At 38.7% G+C, this 24,845-nt stretch overlaps 1 protein-coding gene across 1 annotated transcript; it reads left to right on the top strand.

Moving 5' to 3' along the window:
* Positions 1-1,591: 1,591 nt before the first annotated feature.
* On the top strand, positions 1,592-18,798 carry LOC128691668 (G patch domain-containing protein 4). The gene is made up of 5 exons (XM_053780514.2): positions 1,592-2,107; positions 7,759-7,925; positions 9,984-10,085; positions 17,047-17,180; positions 18,136-18,798. Exons 1-5 carry the CDS (start codon positions 2,047-2,049, stop codon positions 18,461-18,463), a joined length of 792 nt encoding a protein of 263 aa, XP_053636489.2. The 5' UTR covers positions 1,592-2,046; the 3' UTR covers positions 18,464-18,798.
* Positions 18,799-24,845: the final 6,047 nt, after the last annotated feature.

The following is a 24,845-nucleotide window of genomic DNA, read 5'->3' as shown; positions in this document are numbered from 1 at the left end:
GTAAGGAACAAGGCATCACTGGTAAGAAACAAGGCAGCACTGGTAAGAAACAAGGCATCACTGGTATGAAACAAGACATCGCTGGTATGAAACAAGGCATCACTAGTATGAAACAAGGCATCACTGGTAAGAAACAAGGCATCACTGATATGAAACAAGACATCGCTGGTATGAAACAAGGCATCACTGGTATGAAACAAGGCATCACTGGTATGAAACAAGGCATCACTGGTATGAAACAAGGCATCACTGGTATGAAACAAGGCATCACTGGTATGAAACAAGGCATCACTGACTGAAAGAGGCAATTCCACTATGGTTGTTATATTTATTATTATGGCTGTCATTGTTAGTGTGATCAGTGTTAGGATTGTTAGTGCCATTATTGTTACAATGTTTTTTTTTTTTTCATAAACCACCAATGACCAACCTATCACATAGATTACTTCACTACGTATGATATATTAATGATTACACGAACAAAGTAAATATTAATACATGATCAATATATTTGATATTTGAGTATATAAGTTCCCTGGGCAGGCTGTGAGGACAACACTGAAGTCTGTCAGGTGAGGCTGACAGACTTCAGTAATGAAAGTAATTCTTTCAGTGTCAGGATTAATTAGACACTATAGGAAAAAGGTTATCACGAACTTAACCAATTTCCTCATTCTCGGAAAAAAATATTATTAACAAAGGAACAACGATTTTGAATCATCACTTGTTCTCTCAAGAGCTAAAATTCATAAAGCGGGTGATAAAAGGCGCCCTAATGTGCTGTGCACTAGACATGTCTATGCAGTCCACAGTAACCAAAAACATCCTGAAAGTTGAGAGGTTCCCAGCCAAGGACAGCAACTAAGTAAGTTTGTTCAGGTATACACAAATACAGTTACATAGATTATCATACATAGCAGCATATGTGTAGAGAACCTAGGATAACCCATAAAGTCTAAGTGACTTATTTTTATTGGGGTCCTTTTAATACCTTATTATTGTACTAAAAAAGGAGATAATATCTTATTATTATACTATAAAGGGGATAATTTATTATTTTACTATAAAGGAGATAATATTATTATTATACTGGGAATAAGGTAAAATGAAATATTTATATTTACATGTGTATTAGCTAGAAAAATAAAAAATAATTCTCGTCCCTTTCTGTCGCTACATTCATCAGACACCTTTTGGCTGTCATCTTGAACTGGTTCATACTATGACTGGCTTTGACATGTGCAAGCAGTCTGTTCCCTTCCTTTATGGCTTATTTAAGTACAGGTCCACATAAATCACCTAGGATAGCCCCTCAAAAAGTCAAAGTGACTTATTTTCATTAGGGTCCTGGTATATTTAGTTTCTTGGAAGAGCTAGTACGTGGGCATGGTGATGTCACAAGCTAATATATAGTAGGTATCGCAGGAAATGGTATTTCCTAGTATGAAACAGTTCATGGGGGCTCAGTCCCTGGACCTATTATGTACTTCTGTAATCTTTTGACTACCGCCCACAGGATGGGTATGGGGTATATAATAAACAATTTTATGTGAGGTTAGAAGAAGAAAACGGCTCATGCCTGCACGGCTTTTAATAACACCAACAACAATTTACTTTTACTGAGTTTGTAAAGTTTTTTTCTTTTGAAATATTTATGTATATATATTTTGACATAAATTTTCCCCATTGCAAATTTATAGACAAGTTGTACACGTTATAGGAAATTATTACGTTTTGAAAATACATAGTTGTGTGTATAAAAGGAATTATTACATGTATTAGAGGCAGTGTTAACACGGCTGTCACCAGGCAGCTCCTGCCTCTATACTCAACTTTTAACTGATAAAATGAATAGAAAAACCCGCCACAACTCGTGTAGTCATCAGGAGGAGCTAACATCTAGACAGACTGCACTTATCCTGAAGAAGAAGGATAGGAAGACAACTTCCTCCTGACTGGCTGCACATGTTCTTCACTTCGTTGGTCAAGTGTGTTGAATTGTGGCAGCCATCGTGATATAAACCTCACCATACTCACTCCTCTCTCATGTATAATACTGGCAAACAGTTTGCCCGGGCACAGCTTGAGAAATATGGCTGCAAGGAAGGTAATACATTGCATACTTGTGATTTTGTGTTGTGTCTGAAAGTTTTTTCTTACAAGTAAACTACATTATTTTTGTACCGCATAAAAAAATGTAAAAATTGTAATTTGAATTAAGACAGTGTGCTTATGGCTTGGTTGGTAGTGTCCTCAGCTTATACACTGAACGGTCTCTGAAATTCAATATTGTGTTGCAATATCCTGCCTATTTGCCCTAAAACTCAGCAACTGATCCCTGAATTTGATATCTAATATCTCAGCAGTTATTCAGAGTTCAGTTCTTTGCTTAATCCTAACGTCTTCACTGGTGCAACATCAAGGGTGGCAATGAATATGGTTCTAAATTTTTCCCAGGCATCATTTACCTTCATGCAACTTATTGCAGTTAATCACAATTGTGTAGCTTACTTATCAGTGTTCCTTTACTGTAGCTTTTAGTCAATCTCATATTGTCCAATGCAGGCCAATTTGTTCCCTAATATTTTTCCTGGTGCAGTAAGTCATAAAATGATAACTTGAGACCTGTGAGAATGATGCCTGACTGACTATAATACTTTCAGAGCAGTTACATACTATGTGGACAAGTACGGTGGTTGAGAAATGTGTAATCTGGATTTGTGCATTAATTTATTAACTATTTATTCCTAAAATTTGTTTTTACCTTTTACATAATCCATTATTTTGATACTGAAAACCATTATTGAGGTCTCCCATTATTATTGTCTCACACAATTGTGCTCAATTCTGGATAAGACTCAATATTTTCTATTTTTTTTTTTTTTAAGAACTGATCGGGAGATCAATCTCTGTGCTGGGGATTGATCCCTGGTATGGGTGAAACGCTGAATGTATTTCCTTACACTTGCTTCCCCTGTTCACCTAGCAGTAAACAGGTATCTGAGCATTAGCCAACTGCTGTGGGTTGTCCCGTAACTTGATCACTAGCGCACTCAGCTCACACACTGAGGTCCAGAGTTTGAATCTTTGGTATAGCTGGAAAACATTAGGGATGTGTTTCCACAAGAGACCTGCTGTCCCTGTTCACCCATCAGTGTAAAATGGATACCTGGGTGTTAGTCGACTGGTGTGGGTTGCATCCTGGGACAAAACTGACCTAATGTGCCCATAATGCTCTGCATACAAGGGGCTTTTGGCATGTACACCCAATCACTATATTTCTTTGTACAACTATATATCATGTCCATATAAAAAATAAATAAATAAATGCTCAGCATAACAAGCAACTCTCTATATAGTATGTCATTGATGTCAGCTAGGCCTGTATACCTTGTACATGTACTTGTAGAAATAAAGATATTATTATTATTATTATTATTATTATTATTATTATTATTATTATCCTAAGAGGACAAGATTAACCTAAGTTGCTGAAAATTCTCTGCATAACCAGAGACTTTCTTTATAAAATGGCATGCAGCCAGCAGTAACAGCCTGGTTGATCAGGCTCTGATCCACCAGGAGGCCTGGTCACAGACTGGGCTGCAGGGGCATTGACCCCCGGAACTCTCTCCAGGTAAACTCCAGATGTCAGCTAGGTCTGTATCAGTTGTGTCATTTACGTACTTATTAATTATTATTGTTGGCCTACTGGCCCATGCTAAAGAAGTAAGCAGGTCTCACACCCACCTACACTTATTCATATATGCACCTTATTTAAAGCTTCCCAAAGTTCCTGTCTCAGTGATGCTACTTTGAAGTTTATTCCACCCATCTACATCTCTAGTGCCACACTAATACTTCCAGTATCCTTTCTAAATCTAAATTTCTTCAACTTGAATCCTTCTTGGTTACATATTTTTATCTCCTTTATTCCTGTTTTCCACTTGTACACTTTACACTGAAGGGGGGTCCAGGATCAATCCCCAGCATGTTAGGCATGTTTCTTTACACCTGCTGCCCTTGTTCACCAAGCAGTCAGTAGGTACCTGAGTGTTAGCTGACTTGTGGGTCGCATCCTGGGGGACAAGCTCAATCTAAGTTGCCCTAAATGATCTGCATAACCAAGGGCTTTCTTTCTGTGTGGTATGCTGATGTCAGCTATGTCTGTATAAGTTGTAACATGTATTTGTAGGAATTATCATCATCATCATGTTTAGCCTATAAATACCATAGTTATTTCCTTTTCCTAGAATTAGAACCTTACACTTCGTCTTCATTGCATTGAATCTTCTGCTGCTCTGATCACATCAGCCTGTCCAGGTCATGGAAAAAGACCCAAATGCTTTATAATGCAATTCTTTATTGACAACATTTTGCCCACATAGTGGACTTTCATTAAAATGTGGTCGAAATGTTGCTAAAAAAAAAAAGATTGCAGTATACTGCATTCGTTTCTTTTTTCCCATTGTGTCAGTATTTTATACCTTTTTCCTTTATCCAGATCATCTTGTAGCCTTCTAATGTCTACAGCAATTACTTGATGACCTATTTTAATGTCATCAGCAAACATAGTTATGTCATTATTTATTCCATCATTAATGTCATTTATGTAAATTGTGAACAGCAAGGGTCCCAATGCTGAACGCTGTGGCACATCACTCTTAACAGATCCCCATTCAGATTTCTCCTCTTATTCCATATGCTGCTGCTTTTGTAGTCTCCAGTGTGAAGCTTTACCAAGGCTTTACTGAAGTTTGTTTACACAGTATCGTATTCTTTATCTTGGTGTACCACCTCAAATACCTTAGGAAAAAACAGTTCGTAAATTCGTAAGACAAGAATGTCCCTTTACTAAACCGTGCTGAGATTTGTTGATTAAATTATATCTTTGAGGGTAACTTTAAATTGCGTCAGATCAGCAATTATTTTTTCCAGTAACTTTTCCCACAGTTCAGGTTAGGCTGTTAGGTCCTTAGCTTCAGATTATAACCCAGGCTCCTGTATTGTAACTGAGTATCATATTTCCTATTTTCCATTATCAGGTACAATACAGCATGTCCTCACTTAGCGACATACTTGTTTACCAACACCTTGGACTTATGACAGGCTCTCTTACCAGTATCTATACCTAAACAATGTATATTAGAGCTGACTTCTTCTATTCTGTTCATTTCAATATACAGTACACTACTGTATAAACATTTAAAAATACTAGAAATGTTATAAATGGCACAAGGGTGACATTAAAACAATATCAAAGATGGTTAACACAAACCTACTACCATTATAGTATGCTCCTCACTTAGCGACGAATTTGCTTAACAACATGGTCTTAGGAACGGAGCTCAGCTGTAAAGTCAGGAGAGGCTGTACCTGCTTGTAGTGCTATGTTGAAAAAACTAGCAAATGGTGTTCCAAGTTCCTCCTTACATTCCTTTACATCCCCTGAAAACATCTTATAAGGGCCTCTTGACTTGTTTGGTTTCAATCTAGTTGTTTGAGGCCCATATCACTAATGATCTTGATGCTGCATAATTTATATTTGTCCTGACCAGTGTAATTTTTTACATCTGAGATTTTGCTTGTAGCTATCCTCTTGTGTAAAAACAGATAGGAAATGTGTTGAAAATGGTACACATTTCTTTGTCACTTATCAGTAAGCTAACCTGAGTTACATTTAAGTGGGCCTTATCTTTTCCCCCTAATCTTATTCATATATATACCTGAAACACACTCTTAGGATTGGTCTCTGATTCCCTCATAACCTTAATTTCATATTCTTCTTTAGCTTTTCTTATTCCTTTTTTACTTTTAAATTGAATAGTATATTGTTCAGTAGTTACCCTCACCTCTTTTGATTAACCTTTAAATACCTTTCTTCACCTAAGAGATGTTTTGAGTCTACTGTTTACTCATTTAGGGTCATTCGTGTTTTGGTCTCAATTTTTTATTATGAATACAGTGGAACCTCAGTACTTGAACAGCTCCCTACTCGAACAAAGCTTGGCACTTGACCAAATAAACATGACCTGCCAGAACTTCACTGTAAACTATTTCGTGTTTCTTCGCATTTTTTTTTTTGTATTTGTATTAATAAGTCACTGTGGGGCCTATGAAGATTAGTGATAACAGCGAACCAAAAAGAAAATTGGTTGGGAAGAAATCGTTTGATACTCGAACAAATCGGCACTTGAACAGCCTTCTGGAACGAATTAAGTTTGACTACTGATGTTCCACTGTATATGCAATTTGGACAACTTGTACAGTGCTTTGGAAAATGTCATATTAGCAACTCTCATGGATACACGATAGTCCCTGGCCAGGTTACCTGAGGCTACACTTCTCAAGTAATCCCTCAGCCCCTTACAATTTGCAGCTCAAAAATTGGGAACTGAACTTTTTTTCATTATTAACCCATAAACGGTCCAAACGTATATATACGTTTTTTCAACATTTGAAAGTATGTAAAAAAAAGTAGATCTTTTTGTTTTTTTACATTTGAAAATGTGTAAAAAAACGTAATCTACTTTTTTTTTTCTTATATTTGAAAATATGTAAAAAAAAACGTAGATCTACTTTTGTAGCACTACACATGTGAACGTAGATCTGCTTGGACCGTTTACGGGCTAAGGTAATTCCATGAGGTACCAACATTAAAACTAAGTGACTTGTGATTGCTTTCTCCAGGCTTCTCATTAACCTCAAGATTATCTATCAGAGAATCCTTTGCCAGAATCAAGTCCAACAGGTTATTTCCTCTATTTGATTCTGACAGAGATTGTTTCAAAAAGCAGTCCTGAACTGAGGAAAGTTGCAAGACTCTAGATTACCTATCAGATTGCTCCAGTCAACTTGCCTAAGGTTAAAAATCTTCCATTAAAACTACATTAGCAACTATAGATGCCTGAGCAATTTTGTCCCAAAGAAGTTTGTCCAAGTTATTGTGAGCAATGCTATTTTCTTTTTTTAAGTAACCCTAATTGATACTTTTGGGCAGAACCTTCCCTGACTTTCATAACAGGTTACTTTCCCTAACTTTTATAACAAGTTACCTAGCTATAATTTGAACTGTAGTTTACAGTTACATTGGTTTACATTTTATAACATTGCATACAACCTGTGTGAACCATGTAAGTATTTCTTGAGCAGCTTGTTATTTTGGGAAATAGTAGCAAAAAATAATATATTAATTTTGGCTGTGCAGCACATACAAGCCAATCAATGCATTTTTGTTCCAACCTGAGGTTCCCCTAGTTCCTACTTGTATGATCTGCACTGGCAGCCAATTAATATTTAAAACAATTAGGTATCATGGTTATGTGTTTATACATTTTACATCAGACTGAAATAATATTTATTATGAATTGATGCACACCTTTCTAGATTGAGCGTTGTGCTGTCATGGAAAAATCATTTGCCGAGAGAGTTTGATGTGGCTCCCAGATTGTATAACATGTTAATAGTGTCTCTTCAGAGTCAGGAATCTGTTTATTTTCAAATCTTGGTTGAAAGCCAATCTTTATTCCAGAGCTTATGATCCTGATGATCATACTGTCACTCTCAGTGGAATATAAACTTTAGTATTTTTATTATCTTTGTTGTATATATAATTTTATGTGACCAGCCAATTACTGTCATTATACATTTCATCATACCTCATGTACTGACCTATCATCTTTTTCTTCTCACATTATTGGAAAAAATAGTGTACAACAATACAAATTAAAGGTACAATACAAAGCATTTATTATTCAGGTAAAGGCCTGGGACGAGAAGAGGGAGGAATAACATCAGCCTTGAAGCCAAAGTTAAAGTTTGACACGGCTGGTTTTGGTCATGGTATTTCCAAGGATTACCAGTTCCACTGGTGGGATCATGTTTTTAACAAGACTGCAAAGAGCATTTCAGTTAATAAGAACCAAGTAAGTATACATATACTATGTATACATTATTGTGAATTAGCCAAAGTACATCTCTAGTTGTAATTTTGTCATAAACAGGCTATAACTTATTACTTCCATAGACTGCTTTATTTTAGTTACATAGAGTATTAAAAGTAATATACATTAACTTTGCAATTCCTATTTATTTCTCATTTTAGCAAGCCCAGTCATTTAGAAAACAAATTATTTAACTATTGTCATGAAGTGTGTGATCATCTTATTTTCATGCATATAGATTAGTTCTTAAAATTTTATTCTTTGTAAAAATGTTTCAGCAGTCTGCATTTATGTGCTTATTTAAAAATTCAAGAAAACAGGCATGTCTATTGTTGTAGGTTTCTGACATTGTCAACTGATTTTTGCTGAAAAACCCTACCTGTTAGTTTGTGGGTTGCATCCTGGAGAAGGATCTAAATAGGACCCTGATATGTTATCCTGGATCCTTAATCCCTCAGGGTTTATAATCAAAATAAAATCATCTTTCCAATGAATATAAAATGATAGGCATGAATCTTTCTTTCTTTCTTTCTTTCAACACACCGGCCATATCCCACCGAGGAGGGGTGGCCCAAAAGGAAAAACGAAAGTTTCTCCTTTTACATTTAGTAATATATACAAGAGAAGGGGTCACTAGCCCCTTGCTACCGGCATTTTAGTCGCCTCTTACAACACGCATGGCTTACGGAGGAAGAATTCTGTTCCACTTCCCCATGGAGGTAAGAGGAAATAAACAAGAACAAGAACTAGAAAGAAAATAGAAGAAAACCCAGAGGGGTGTGTGTGTGTATATATATGCTTGTACATGTATGTGTAGTGTGACCTAAGTGTAAGTAGAAGTAGCAAAATGTACCTGAAATCTTGCATATGTACGAAACAGAAAAAAAAGACACCAGCAATCCTACCATCGTGTAAAACAATTACAGGCTTCCATTTTACACTCGCTTGGCAGGATGGTAGTACCTCCCTGGCCAGTTGCTGTCTACCAACCTACTACCTAGGGATAGTCATGAATGTACAGTAAAATCTCATGATGAGGGGATAAATTCCCAAAACTTGGCATATAATGAAACTATAGAACTACGTATAGCTTTACATGAGATGAAGAATATATGGAAAAATGAGGGTACATTCCAGAGATTTGAAAATTTACTAAACTTTTTTTTTTAAACATTTGACTAGGTACAAGTTAATATAGTTCATGTTGCCTTACTTTCTAATTGTCATTATCTATTTACATGGAAATGTGCAGAGGAGGTTGATGTCACCCTATTGGATTGAGTTGGGACAGCTGTGGTTCTTGTGTTGATGTGGATGCAGATTTATCAACAATTGTTGATTGTACTAGAGAACTCAAATATTATGTAATGCATATCTGATCTATTTTACCCTGTGCTACTAACTGCACAAGCTCATATATTCATCTCTTTGTCTCTATATGGACAGTAGATTCTTTCAGACCAAAAGTGCAAGCAGTCTGCATCACATGTATATAAAATTAACACTTCTTCCAGCATCATTGTAATTCCTATTAAGTGCTGTTGTTTATATCCACAGAAGAGATGTAATAAAAATATGTACGTATCTAAAAACATGTGATAAATACAGAGCAAGGCATGCTGTGGTTCACAAGGCAACTGTAGGTATTTTGGGTGATGATGCCTCTCCAAACACTCAATCCCCTCAAGGGAGGTTCCTTGATGCCTTTGAGGGGCTGTTGATCCAAAGAATTAGACTTGTCCTCTTTACATCAAACCAGAATGCCTTCCATTCCCCCAGGCACTGTATGACCCCTAAGTGTTTAGCTATTCCCCATGAATTTATAATAATCCAAACACTTAAGAGTTTGAGGGGGAAAAATCCACAATGCAGACTATCAAGATTTTTTTTATAACTTTGTTTCCTCATTTACAGAGTATGCTGTCAAGACTTTTTCAAGTGCTGTGCAAAATGATGCACTTTTTTTTCTGTCACGTTTAAACAAAATCGCTTTATGTATTGCCACCTTGCACATTTAGCTACCTTTTTCTTCTCCTACAGGATGGGTCAGTACAACTTACAAAGAAGAAAAAAATACAAATTAGCAAGCCAAAACCCTCAAGGTTGGATCACAAAACCAAATTATATGGCATCTTTCTCAAGGTAATAACACAAATAAGTGGTAGAGTAGGAGCGTTGCAGTAGGCCTGCTAGCCCATGTTAGGCAGGTCTTATTCACACACACATACACCCCTTCCCATGGATCTGTGTGACATGATTGTAAAGCTACCAAAAGTATTTCAATAATGCTATTTGGAAGTTTTCCATTCATCTTAAACTTTTGTTAAACAGTGTTTTCCTATATCCTTTATTCATTGGAATTTGTTCAATTTGACTATTGCTTCAAGTTGTCTTGCCTAGATATTTTCAGCACCTGATTTATATTCAGTGAATTTAAGATTGCACACCTCAACCATATCCTTTTTCATTCTACACTTGTGCAGACAAAATTCCTGTCTATATAGTTTGTAGTGCATATGATCATTATTGCAGAATGGACATAAATGTCTTGCTAATAATAGTGGTAGTATACTCTTGGGGCTTCTCTTACCTGTATTATAGAAGGCCAAGAAGCATTTTAGCTTTATGGTAAATTCTTTACTAATTGCAGTCTTGGCTTCAGATTTCCACTAAACAGAAATTGAGTTTTTTGGGCATTAAGTATTCCCTAAATATTTGCAAGGATGGGGAAGTTTCATTCCTAGAGGTCCTGCAAAAGTAGAAACCACAAATACAAATAGATTTGAATAACAGTTTTTTCAGATTAGGGTTCATTTTGTGTTTCAGAGATCATGCCTCTTTAATGTATCATTCAAATCTGGTTAATATTGACATGTAAAACAAATAATAATCAGAATAAAAAGAAGATATGGGTGTGGGAAAGCCATTGCACTTTAATAAACATTGGATAATTGGAAAACCGTCAAGCTGGGATGTTTGAATGTGGGTGGTTGTTGTGTGAATGATAAGAGAGAGATGATTGTGGATGTTATGAATGAGAAGAAGCTGGATGTCCTGGCTTTAAGTGAAACAAAGCTGAAGGGAGTAGGAGAGTTTCAGTGGGGAGAAATAAATGGGATTAGCTCAGGGGTTTCAAATAAAGCTAAAGAAGGAGTAGCAATAATGTTGAAGGATAAGTTATGGCAGGAAAAGAGTTAATATAAATGTATAAATTCAAGGGTTGGATGTGAAAAGTGGGTTATAGTAAGTGTTTATGCACCTGGAGAAGAGAGAAGTGTAGAGGAGAGAGAGAGATCTTGGGAAATGTTGAGCGAGTGCATGGGGAGTTTTGAACCAAGTGAGAGAGTACTTGTGGTTGAGGATCTCAATGCTAAAGTGGGTAAAAATATTGTGGAGGGAATAGTAGTTAAATTTGGGGTGCCAAGGGTAAATGAAAATGGGGAGCCTTTAATTGAGCTATGTATAGAAAGGAGGTTGGTAATAAGTAATACGTAATGAAAGTAGTTTCTTAGATTATGTATTGGTAGATGAAGGGTTGATGGGTAGGCTTGAGGATGTACATGTTTATAGAGGGGCAACGGATATATCAGATCATTATTTAGTTGTAGCTACAGTTAGAGTAAGAGATAGATGGGACAAAACGAAAATGGCAACAGCAAGTAAGAGGTGAAAGTGTATAAACTAAGGAAGGAGGAAGTTAGGGTGAGATATAAGCAACTATTGGCAGAAAGGTGGGCTAGTGCAAGTCTGCGTAGTGGGGGGGGGTTGAACAGGGTTGGAATAGTTTTAAAAATACAGTATTAGAATGTGGGGCAGAAGTTTGTGGCTATAGGAGGGTGGATGCAGGAGGAAAAAGGAGTGATTGGTGGAATGATGAAGTAAAGGTTGTGATAAAAGAGAAAAAGGTAGCTTATGAGAGGTTTTTACAAGCAGAAGTGTTGTAAGAAGAGCAGAGTATATGGAGAGTAAAAGAAAGGTGAAGAGAGTGGTGAGAGCGCAAAAGGAGAGCAGATGAAAGAGTGGGGGAGGCACTGGCAAGAAATTTTGCTGAAAGTAAGAATAAAATTTGGAGTGAGATATGTGAAACAAATTATTGGTAATGCTGGTAACGGGGAGTAAATGATACGTCTTCGGAGGCTTCTTACTTTATTTGTGATGTCGTGGGGGGTACACAGGCTTGTGTGTTGTGCCCATGGCCGGGAAGGCCCATGCCCACAAGAGGGAGAGAACTAGTAGGCCTTGTGTCTTGCTGCTAGGCCGCTGAGAGAGTGAGAGTGTGTGGGACCAGCATCCCACTGACTTTGGGCTGGCTAGAGGGCAGCACCTTAGTGGCGCAAAATATGAACTAAGCTGGCAGACAGCATAGGCTGTCTGTGCAGACAGTACAGGCTGTCTACATATGCTCGGCCACCTACCTACTGGTGGTAAAAAAAACTCGGTCTCTCTCTCTCGTAGGAACAGGGCACAGAACACAAAATAAAAAACATATACACCTACCATCCGACTTACGACCTGCTCGACTTACGACCACTCGACTTACGACCGTATTTTTTATGCCAAATTTCTGGGAAATAAACAACTATTTGTGTTGTGCACAGTGTTTATCCTAAACCTTAGAGTATAAAATACAGTACTAACAACATAAAAAGTAAAGTAAAACATGAAATACCAAAATAAAACAAAGTCATTACAAAAATGTTTTGTTGATATTCAGTAGTAAAGTTCGACTTACGACCGATTTCTCGGAACTGAACTCGGTCTTAAGTCGGATGGTAGGTGTATATACATATGGACATGGAAAAAAAACTTCCTACAGGGAGGGAAGAAAAAAAACATGTGGGGTGTGCTAAACATCGTGGTCATAGGCAGTGAGCGTCGATGGGCATCACTGCACGCCTTCCTGCGTCTGGACAGATACTGCAACACAGGAGACATTGCTGTGGCTGGGCTGTGACGTAACAGGGTACAGTCTCCTCTAGAACGGTGAAGCAGTCATCGTAGGAGTCGCTGCAGGTTTTCACTCAACCTGGGGCACAACATGCTGGTGCCCTCGAGGCATCGACAAAACTTGGCAACTGGGCAGGACTTCTGGCAAGCGACTCAGGAGGACACTTCTCGACTGGTACTGTCGCTGGGCTGTCATTGCCGGAGAGCATGGAGTGAGTCGTGGCAGAGACGACTGGGCGAAACATCTGGGAGTCGTAACATCATACACCAGACTGCAGTGAGCGAGCTAGCAGTCAAAGTGACATCTTCTTTGTGCAGGCTGCTCACTGAAGCTTGTGACACGAGGCTGACACAGCGCCTGCCGACAGGGCTAACTGCGGCTTGACGAGTGTCATTCTCTCGGCAGTTGGAGTTATAGCAGAGGTTAATCTAAGCGTCCTCACACTTGTTTCTCTACATATAACAGCAAAAAATGCTTTACTGAGTACAAAATTGACACTAAGCTATACACTAACAATAAATAACAAAAAAAGGCACAATACTGTGACTGGAACGATACACAAATAACCCGCACATAGAAGAGAGGAGCTTACGACGACGTTTCAGTCCGACTTGGACCATTTACAAAGTCACACTAACCAGAAGTGGAGCAGGATGGCTATATATAGGCAGGAAGAGGTAGTGGTGGTAGTAGTGGTAGTAGTAGTGGTAGTAGTGATAGTAGTAGTGGTAGTAGTGGTGGTAGTGGTGGTGGTAGTAGTGGTGGTAGTAGTAGTGGTGGTAGTAGTGGGGAACTAAGAAGGAGGAGCCAGTCAAATGTAAAGAAAGGGGAGCACTGCGCACTGCAAGGGAGCTAGGTGCCCACAGAGGGAGAGCAAGTGCACAGAGGTGGGGGGAAGGGGAAGTGATGAAATAATGAAGGAACAGAAACACGCGACAGAAGAAAGACAAAAAAAGGAAAGAAGAAAGGGGAAGAGGGAGAAGAAGAAAAAAAAAATGAGGGATCAAGTTAAGTCACGGGTGTTCTGAAGTTTGGAGCATTTTACAATGTAGTGGGAGAGGAAGGCATCTACAGAGATGAAGCCAGGACTAAGATTCATACAAGGAAAGTTGTGTATTAGAGAGGATTCAACAAGACGGCGACTGTTAAAGTTGGAAGTAGGGAAGACAGTTTTAGCAGAAGACCAGTCTATAGGATGGCTGTGATCTATGACGTGACAGAAAAGAGCATTGTTAGTGTCGGCAAGCCTAACACTATTTTTGTGCTCCCTAAGTCTGTCAGAAAGAGATCGGCCAGTTTCTCCAAAGTATTGAAGAGGACAGGAGGAGCAAGAAATAGAGTAGACACCAGGAACATCTGTAGAGGGAGGAGAGGTATGAACGAGATTAGTGCGAAGAGTGTTAATCTGGTGGAAAGTAAGCTTGATGTCTAAGGGACGGAGAGAATTGTTGAGATTAGAAAGACCGGAAATGTAGGGAAGGCAGAGGACAGAAGAGTTCCCAGGAGTAGAGAGTTTGGGATAGAAGAAATTACGTTTAGCTCGTGAGAAGGCAGAGTCTATGAAATGGGAAGGGTAGCCAAGACGGGACAACGAATTATGAAGAGTGGAAATGTTGAAAGTAGGGGAGGAGATTGTGTTGGAGTGGTTGGTGTTTTTGTTTAATAAATGTATGAAAGAGGGAAAGGTACCTAGGGATTGGCAGAGAGCATGTATAGTTCCTTTATATACAGGGAAGGGGGACAAAAGAGATTGTAAAAATTAAAGGGGAATAAGTTACTGAGTATACCAGGTAAAGTGTACGGTAGGGTTATTATTGAAAGAATTTGAGATAAGACAGAGAGTAGGATTGCAGATGAGCAAGGAGGCTTTAGAGTGGGTAGGGGATGTGTAGATCAAGTGTTTACATTGAAGCATATATCTTCTTCTTTCAACACACCGGCCGTATCCCACCAAGGCGGGGTGGCCCAAAAGGAAAAACGAAAGTTTCTCCTTTTACATTTAGTAATATATACAGGAGAAGGGGTTACTAGCCCCTTGCTCCCAGCATTTTAGTTGCCTCTTACGACATGCATGGCTTACGGAGGAAGAATTCTGTTCCACTTCCCCATGGAGATAAGAGGAAACAAACAGAGGGGTATGTATCTATATATATTCTTGTACATGTATGTGTAGTGTGACCTAAGTGTAAGTAGAAGTAGCAAGATGTACCTGAAACCTTGCATGTTCATGAGACAGAAAAATGGACACCAGCAATCCTACCATCATATAAAACAATTACAGGCTTTTGTTTTACACTCACTTGGCAGGACGGTAGTACCTCCCTAGGTGAAGCATATATGTAAATGGTATTTAGATAAAGGTAGGGAAGTTTTTATTGCATTTATGGATTTAGAAAAGGCATATGATAGTGGATAGGGGAGCAATGTGGCAGATGTTGCAAGTGTATGGAATAGATAGGAAGTTACTAAATGCTGTAAAGAGTTTTTATGAGGATAGTGAGGCTCAAGTTAGGGTGTGTAGGAGAGGGAGATTACTTGCTGGTAAAAGTAGATCTTAGACAGGGATGTGTAATGTCACCATGGTTGTTTAATATATTATAGATGAGGTTGTAAAAGAAGTAAATGCCAGGGTGTTGGGGAGAGAAGTGGGATTAAATTATGGGGATTCAAGTACAAAATGGGAGTTGACAGTTACTTTTTGCTGATATGTACTGTGCTTATGGGAGATTCTAAAGAAAAGTTGCAAAGGTTAGTGGACGAGTTTGGGAGGGTGTGTGAAGGTAGAAAGTTGAAAGTGAATATAGGTAAGAGTAAGGTGATTAGGGTATCAAATGATTTAGATAAAGAAAAATTGGATATCACATTGAAGAGAGGGAGTATAGAAGAAGTGAATATTTTCAGATATTTGGGAGTTGACTTGTCAGCAGATGGGTTTATGAAGGATGAGGTTAACAAGAGAACTGATAAAGGAAAAAAGGCGAGTGGTGCGTTGAGGTGTATCTGGAGACAAAAAAAAAACATTATCTATGGAGACAAATTAGGGAATGTATGAAAGTATAGTGGTACCAACAGTCTTATATGGATGTAAAGCTTGTGTTGTAAATGCTGCAGCGAGGAGGCGGTTGGAGGCAGTGGCGATTTACTGTCTAAGGGCAATGTGTGGTGTAAATATTATGCAGAGAATTCAGAGTGTGGAAATTAGGAGGTGTAGAATTACTAAAAGTATTCGTCAGAGGGGTTGTTGAGGTGGTTTGGCCATTTAGAGAGAATGGATCAAAGTAGAATGACTTGGAGAGCATATAAATCTGTAGGTGTAGGAAGGAGGGGTAGGGGGTCGTCCTCGAAAAGGTTGGAGGGAGGGGGTAAAGTAGGTTTTGTGGGCAAGGGGCTTGAACTTCCAGTAAGCATGTGTGAGCATGTTAGATAGGAGTAAATGGAGACGAACGGTTTTTGGGACTTGACGAACTGTTGAAGTGTGAGCAGGGTAATATTTAGTGAAGGGATTCAGGAAAACTGGTAATTATAGATTTAGCCAGACTTGAGTCCTGGAAATGGAAAGTACAATACCTGCATTTTGTAGGAGGGGTCTGGGATATTGACAGTTTGGAGGGACTTGTAAACTGTTGTATCTGAGTGCCTCTGCAAAGACAGTGATTATGTATGAGTGAGATGAATGTGTTGAATGATGAAAGTATTTTCTTTTTTGGGATTTTCTTTCTTTTTGGGTCACCCTACCTCGGTGGAAAAAAAAATCAGATCTTTTTAATGGTTGCCCTTCAACAAAAATTCATAAATATGGAAGCCAGCAAATTTGTAAGGACAACTGGATGTCATTTATGTATAGGTGCTGCGGCTATTTTGTCCCGTGATTATTACATGGTTTACATTGAACTGCCTAAAATAATAATCATCTATCCAAATTATCCTGAGACTCCCTAGTGTCTTGGTAAAGGGCTCAAGGAAACTGAAATATCTCTCTCCTTCCTTTTATGATCCCTGATTACCTTGTTTTCCTTAGGAATTGTATGACTCCTACAGATTTAGCACTACCTCCTATAGTAATAATTCAGAATTTGTCAGCTTCTTTTTTATCATGAGCTGATTTATTCCCTCAGCTAGGTAATGTGATTGGTTCCCATTTCTATTTTTACTCAGGGCAGCACACTAGTTGGAGCACAGGAAGTGAAAGAAAGTTCGGACAGTGAAGAGCCTGAAGACGAGGAAGACTTGTCACTCAAACTGACAGATGAGGAGCTATTCAAGATATGTGGTGGACGAACAGCTCATAAGTAAGAGAACATCTAGTACAGTTCAAAAACACCAAGTACATGCATAAAATACTATAAGAGGAGATTGTTGGACTTGTAGATAACCCAGTTCACAATGTTTTGGTATACTGTACAGACAACACTTGATTTGTGCTTCCCTCACATTTATGATCATTTATTTCCTGGCAAGATAGCCTGTAAAAATCTAAATTTTGAGATATATGACATTGGAATGGAAGATGTATTTATAACATTGTGCCCTTGGGAAACAATGGTTCAACTTACTTGATTGGCACTGGCTTTCCCAAATCCAGTTAAGCCTGACCTGACACCTGACTCAGCATGCTGAGTCAGGTGTCAGATCATATGTGAGGTGGATATCTCAGCCTTATAAGCCTTCTTGCTGTCCTATTATTTTTACAGTTCCTTGACAATGTGAAAAATCACGAAAGTGCTTGGAAATTCACTTTTTTTTGCATTGGATATTTTGCATATTATAAGCTATTTATAATATTTATTGCAGAATAACCACTGTGAAAAAATAGTGAAATTCCAAATGCTTTCATGATTTCTCACTTTATCAAGTTCCTCACATTATCAAGTTCTCTCACATTATCAAGTTCTCTCACATTATCAAGTTCTCTCACATCAAGTTCCTTGATAATGTGAGAAATCATGGAAGCACTTGGAATTTCACTATTTTTTTCACAGTGGTTATTCTGCATATTGTGATATCACCTGTTTACTGGGATCTTATTGCATCATAGCATAGTATTAAATGCATAACAGTATTAGTCAAGTACCTGTACTCAACATAAGTTAGTTAATTAGCTTGAATCAAAGTATGCATGTAAATTTGATGAAATTTGTTGATTATTGTACTTGGGAATTAATTTAGAAGTATTGATAATATATTAATTATTTAAATAGTAGGAAAGGTTTTAGTAATTTTCACTTCATACCTTTCCATAATTAGGGGAGCTAGACACGGACTGACGATGTCAGGTAAGCTTGCAAGAATAGAGGAACAAGAACGTTTATTGATGCAGAAATGTAGTATGTCAGCTGAGCAGTCACACGAGGAACCATGTAAAGCAGAAGCAGTAGGAAAAAAGAAAATGAAGAAATTAAGACAAAATTCAATTGAGGATATCTCTGAGATAGGCAAGAAAACATTAGATGTTATTAACGAACCAATAAATAAAAGAAATAAAGTATCAGAAAATGAAGTGCCGTATTTATCTACTGAAGATTTAAAAAAGGACAAAATCAGTAAGAAAAGAAAAGCAATTAAAAGAAAATGATACTGTGGATTCTCCATTAGAAAGTGTAAAAAATAAAATTACCTTGTTTCTCAACAATTTTCTGAAGATTTTAAAGATAATGAAAGTACCAAGAAGAGAAAGAAAATGGTTACACTGAAGTAAAAGTGGCGGAAAAGAATGTTAAAAAGAAGAAAAAGAAATGTAGGTGTGTAGTTGAAAGTGAGACATGGAGAGATTGTGATGTTGCAGAAGTGTGTTAAAAAGAAGAAAAGAAAGAAAGATTATAAAAAAAAAAATTGGGCCGTATGAAACCAGAGTATAATACTTCCGAACTGTTTTAAAATATTTTATATTAAAATTATCCTGATTTCCCAGAGCTGTCTTTTTCTCCTTGAACCATTGCTTAATCGTGGTAAGTTAGCAAGTATAGGTAATCTTGTTGCTTCATTGAGATGCTTCAATTTCCAAGGTTATTAGAACCAGAAACCAGTTAGTCAAAGATGTTTTTGCTCTTGTGAAAATACAGAAGCACGTATACTTGTAACTTCCAAATAGTAGTAATACTGATATTTGGGAGTAATATTGTAGCATTGCAGTACTTGGCATCTTGTTAACTTTGTGCTTCATACCATCCCAAATAATAATAAAAAATAAAGAAGGCACATTACAGTATTTGCAAAATTTCTAAATTACTTGGCATTATTCACATGCCAATATATATCATTGATACAAATTGCAGCATTGTCTGTTTTGAGCATATTCAGTTTACTGGCACCACTGATTAGTAATTATGCAATTAATTCATTTATGCAGTATAGTACATAATTGATTTAATAAGCACACTTGATACTAGATTAACATAATGTTTGTAATGTATTCATGTTTTCAATTTAAAGTAAAGTACTGCATATCCACTCTCTAAGAAATTAAATTTTTACATACTGTTCCCCTCAAGGAAGGTTCCTTGATGTTGGTGAGGGGCTCTTGATTTAGGGAATTGGATCTGTGCTCCAGTTCCCCGAATTAAGCCTGAATGCCTTCCACATCCCCCCCAGGCACTGTATAATCCTCCGGGTTTAGCGCTTCCCCCTTGATTATAATAATAATAATTACATACTGTTAACTTTTTTTCAAGGGTGATTCCATGATGCTGGTGAAGGACTAGATCCAACTAATTTGAGCTTTCTTACCCTTCAAACCTAATTACCCTGTGCTATGTAGCCCCCTATGGGTTTAGCACTTCCCAATGAATATAAAATGAACAATCAATGAGTTATGGGGTGCTTCCACCTCTTATCACTTACATTTTCAAACATTTTGTACCCTGCACATGTTGCCATGCCCTAGGCCACTTTATCCACCTTTTTAACATGAGTTCATCTTCAACAATTTTCATCAAACTGATTCACCCTACATTCCACATGTTTATAGACAGCTTTATTCTCTTTTTTTTTTTTCTTTTTCTTTTTTAACACTGGCCATCTCCCACCGAGGCAGGGTGACCCCAAAAAAAAAAAAAACTTTCACCATCATTCACACCATCACTCATTGGAGAGGCATGCAGATACAACAGTTCAGATGTCACCAAATAGCAAATATCCCAAACCCCTCCTTTAAAGAGTTAGTGAGGGTGGGGGTTAGTGCAAGAGTAAAACCAAAATCTAAGTTGATGCAATAGGCTAGTTTCCCTCAGTCAAGAGTGTGTTAATTATATTAGGTACCAATAAACTCGTAGGAGTCATAAAACACCTGGGGAAATGGTAGGCATTCAGGTTCAATCCAAGGAAGGGAAGGGCAGGTCAAATTCCTTGGCTTAAGAGCCCCTCACCAGCAATAAGGAATTTCCCTGAAGGGAGTGTGTGTTAAGGGCGTGACTTCCAGTGATGTTACTGAGTGTTGGGTTGGTTTATTGTAGATGTTGGAACCGAGTAATGGGAGGCATTTAGGTTCAATCCCAGGAAGGGAAGGTTAAGTCCCATTCCTTGGATCAAAGAGCCCTCATTAGTATCAAGGGACCTCTCTTAAGGGGAATAATAATAATAACAATCCAGAGATAATCTGAAGTCTTCTAACTTGAGCCAGATAAGGCAAGCATGGCAAGTAATATCACTGCATAACAATAAAGTTTATTGAATTAATGTTCCTCATTAAATACATTCCATTATCAGAATGTCTTCAATAAATAAAATAGATTCTAATAATTAGAATAGTCATAAAGACCTAACTTGGTGAAACAAGTTAATGTACAGTATAATAATCTGATACGAAACATTACAAGTCACAAAACTGAAAGGCACAAGTGTACTGAGCTCTCACTGCTTGGAATATCTCTTGTGTCTTTAAGAAAGCGAAATGAAGAGACATCAGGAGAGTTTCCAACCCATCACAAGTCACCGTGGGCCAGGCTGGAGCCACCAATACAATGTGGGATAAGAAGGCTTGCACTTGCATGTAATTTCCTCGCTCTCATCCTCAAAATTATCCAGACACCAGATAACTTCACCTGTATTTAACTACCTTCACTCCTCGCCCAAATACCCCCCCCCCCTCCACCATCCTCGTTCAAACTACAAATTCACCCTCACCCAAAACTATACTCTCACCCTTGTGCAGATGCTCATCGCCACCCCCATCCTCACCTCGACACAAACTACAAGCTCACCCTCACCCAGAACTAGTCTCACCCTCGTGCAGATGCTCACCTTCATCCACGTGCAGATGCTCACTTTCACCCACGTGCAGATGCTCACCTTCACCCACGTGCAGATGGCCACCTTCAGCCATGTACAGATGCTCACCTTCACCCACGTGCAGATGGCCACCTCCACCCACGTGCAAATGCTCACCTTCACCCACGTACAGATGCTCACCTTCACCCACGTGCAGATGCTCACCTTCACCCACATGCAGATGCTCAACTTCACCCACGTGCAGATGCTCAACTTCACCCACGTGCAGATGCTCACCTTCACCCACGTGCAAATGCTCACCTTCACCCACGTGCAGATGCTCACCTTCACCCACGTGCAGATGCTCACCTTCACCCACGTGCAGATGCTCAACTTCACCACCCTCACTCACATGCAAATACTTACCTTCACGTCCACCCTCACCTTCCTCCAAAGGATCAACTTGACCACCATCCTCACCCACATACAGATGTTCATCTTCACCCTCATCTTCGTCTAGAACCTCCACCTCCCTCTCAAGCAGATCCTCACCTAGAAACTCAAAAAGAAACATGAACAATTCTTGAAATTCCTCCATCATGTTGAGCATCGGCAGCAGAATATGCAAAACCTTTACGCCAGCGTACATCATCATAAGACGCACCAGCACATCTGACAGCAGGGTACACAGCCCCTCTAATAAATACACAACAGTCACCATTCCAGTTATCTCACTCGCCACAATATATACAGTCATAATCAGCATAATCATCATCACCATCTGCTTAACTTTCTTCTTCAGTTTCAGCAGCATTGTGGCGTATCTTGTAGCAGCAGCAGCACCATCTTCAGCTACACCAACAGTAGTAACATCAATTGCAGGAGCAGCATCTCCAGCTGCCCCGGTAGTAGTAGCATCAGCTGCAGCAGTGCCATCCTCAGTTGCACTAGCATTATTAAGATCATCACCTGCAGCAGCAGCACAATCAATAGCTGCAGCAGTAGTAACATCAACAGCTGCAGCACCTGCAGCAGTAGCACCATCATCAGTTGGTGCAACACGAGGAACATCAGTATCTGCCGCAGCAGCAGCAACATCAATAGCCACAGCATAATCATCAGTTGCAGCAACACAATTATCAGCTGCAGTGACACAATCATCAGTTGCAGCAGCAGAATCATCAGCCGCACCAACACTATCATCTGTAGCAGCGTCACCACTATCAACAGCTGTGGCAGCACCACTAACACTATCCGCTGTGGTAGTACCTCCACCGTCATTAGCTGCTGTAGCTGCAGCAGTAGCATCTTCATCAGCTGCAGCAGAACCATCATTAGCTACGGCTGCAACAGCAACAGAAACATCATTAGCTACAGCTGAAGCAGCAGAATCATCATTAACTACAGCTGCAGCAGTACCTTCATTAGCTACAGCAACAGCACCATGAGCCTCAACAGCAGAACTATCAGCTACAGTAGAAGAACCATCAACTCCAATAGCAGCAGCAGCTTCATAAGCAGTATCATAATCTTCAGCCGCTGCAGCACCATCACTGTCAGCTGCATCAACACTATCACTTGCAGCAGCAGCGGCAGCTCTAGAATCAGTAACACCTTCATCAACAGCTGCGTGAACCGCACCATCATCATTCGCTTCATCAGCACCATTATCATAAACTCCAATAGCAGCTACTTCTCTGGTCGCTGCACTGGTAGCGCCAAGTGGGTCAACAGCATCATCAGCTGTTTGAAAAAAAAAATAATTTCATACAATATATCCGTGAAAGACAAGATTTTGACTAGAGTAACGGAATGAATATAATTACAGGAAGTTCACCCTGTTATCAGGTATCCCCCGAAGGGGTACTTTCAAGTGGTTGAGATTTATTTTTCCTCCCAAGGTTGTCATTTATCACAGAACGGGTAGGGTTTCAACCCAAGGCAAGTGGTTAACGTATTGGTCTGTGAGTTTTAGGACTCGCTTGCCTTGGGTTCAAGCCCTACCTGTTCTGTGACTTATAAATGATAACCTTGAGGAAAAAAATAAATCTGTCAACTACTTGAAGGTATCCCTTAGGAGATACCTAATAACACAGCGAACTTCCTTCATTTTCATCCCTTTGGTCAACTTTTTTTATAGATCATGAAATTCCCAAGTTAGGTTTCCATACACTAACTTAAGAATTTTGATCGGCTTCAAACTCTCAGCATTGGTGAATCCTACTTAGGTCAAAATTATCACCGGTGTGTGTAGGTGCCAATTTGTTAATCTTATTTTTATTTACCATGAAATAACTGAGTATGCCTCGTTTGAGCGGCTGCAGTCTTGAATTGCTGATACATCTTTTGGTCTTTTGAGTTTAGGCTATGTAGGTACAAATTTACCAATTTACTAACATAATTAATAAACTTATTGTTAGATTCTGTATGATATCTGTACAAGTTATGATTTGTTCGATAACCGGAGAATACCTCTTCTGATCGTCTTCAAACCTCACACGTTGGTATATGTTATATCAATTAAAGTTTGGATTGATTTTCGGTTGTGTAGGTGCTGATTTGCTAGTTTTATTGGATATATTCCCCTTGATGCTGGTATGGATCTTTGATCTAAGAAGGAGTTGGACAAGTGCTCCAATTCCTTGAATGGAGCTTGAATCTCTTCTATTCCCCCAGGAGCTGTATGACCCCTACGAGTTTAGCGCTCAAATCATGAATGTAATAATCGTAGGTTTCTCTAGCGAGCATCACTGCATTGTCTAATAAGAATTTAAATTGGCCTTCTCATTGTTGAATGTTTTATGAAGAAAAAGGAAAGGATAGATAAATTTCTCCTAACACATCATTAATGCAGTAGTACCTCTAATTCTAAAATGATTCAGTCTTACTGGGAGGACACAAAGCATAGCTCTCCCTCTTTAGGTATATCTCTTAAGTGTACCAGTGGGGTCAATACTTTTTTACAACTATTTTAAATGTTAACCCAGAGGGATGCGTGTATATACATATGCTTGCATGCATGAGTAGTGTGACCTAAATGTAAGTAGAAGTAGCAAGACGTACTTGAAATCTTGCATGTTTATGAGACAGAAAAGACACCAGCAATCCTACCACTTGGCAGGACGGTAGTACCTCCCTGAGTGGTTGCTGTCTACCAACCTACTACCTAGGTGATAAAATATAATTAACTAAAACCATATGCTATCCGCTTAAAATAACATTAATATAAAGTTTGCTTGAGGTACTTTTAACATTTTTTTTTTTACTGGCTGGTGCATTATAATGAATTCAATAGGTATAAACCGTTAGCTCCTTCCTTTTAATTATAAATAAATTTAAATAACATGTAATTATCATATTGTGGTATATTATTATTATTATTATTATAATCAAGGGGGAAGCGCTAAACCCGTAGGATTATACAGCGCCCAGGGGAGGGGGATGTGGAAGGCATTCAGGCTCAATTCGGGGAACCGGAGCACAGATCCAATTCCCTAAATCAAGAGCCCCTCACCAACATCAAGGAACCTTCCATGAGGGGATATTGTGGTACAACTCCCAGATGTACAGATAGAAAAAAGTTTCTCAACTTCCTCTCTCTGCTGAGCAGAGAGAGAGTTGCTTACTCCGTCTGGTAATCCAGAGGGAGTAAACAGAGGAGTAAAGTCTTCTTTCATAACGAATTTACCCAGCCTGTATCTGTTTACAAGCAGCTCATTTTACATGGCGTTAAAATTCTGGATATTTTAATT

This window comes from Cherax quadricarinatus, chromosome 26, assembly GCF_038502225.1.
Source record: "Cherax quadricarinatus isolate ZL_2023a chromosome 26, ASM3850222v1, whole genome shotgun sequence".
In the NCBI taxonomy this organism is placed as follows: domain Eukaryota; kingdom Metazoa; phylum Arthropoda; class Malacostraca; order Decapoda; family Parastacidae; genus Cherax; species Cherax quadricarinatus.
The sequence above is the reverse complement of the archived record's forward strand: the minus strand, read 5'-3'. Positions and strand labels throughout refer to the sequence as shown.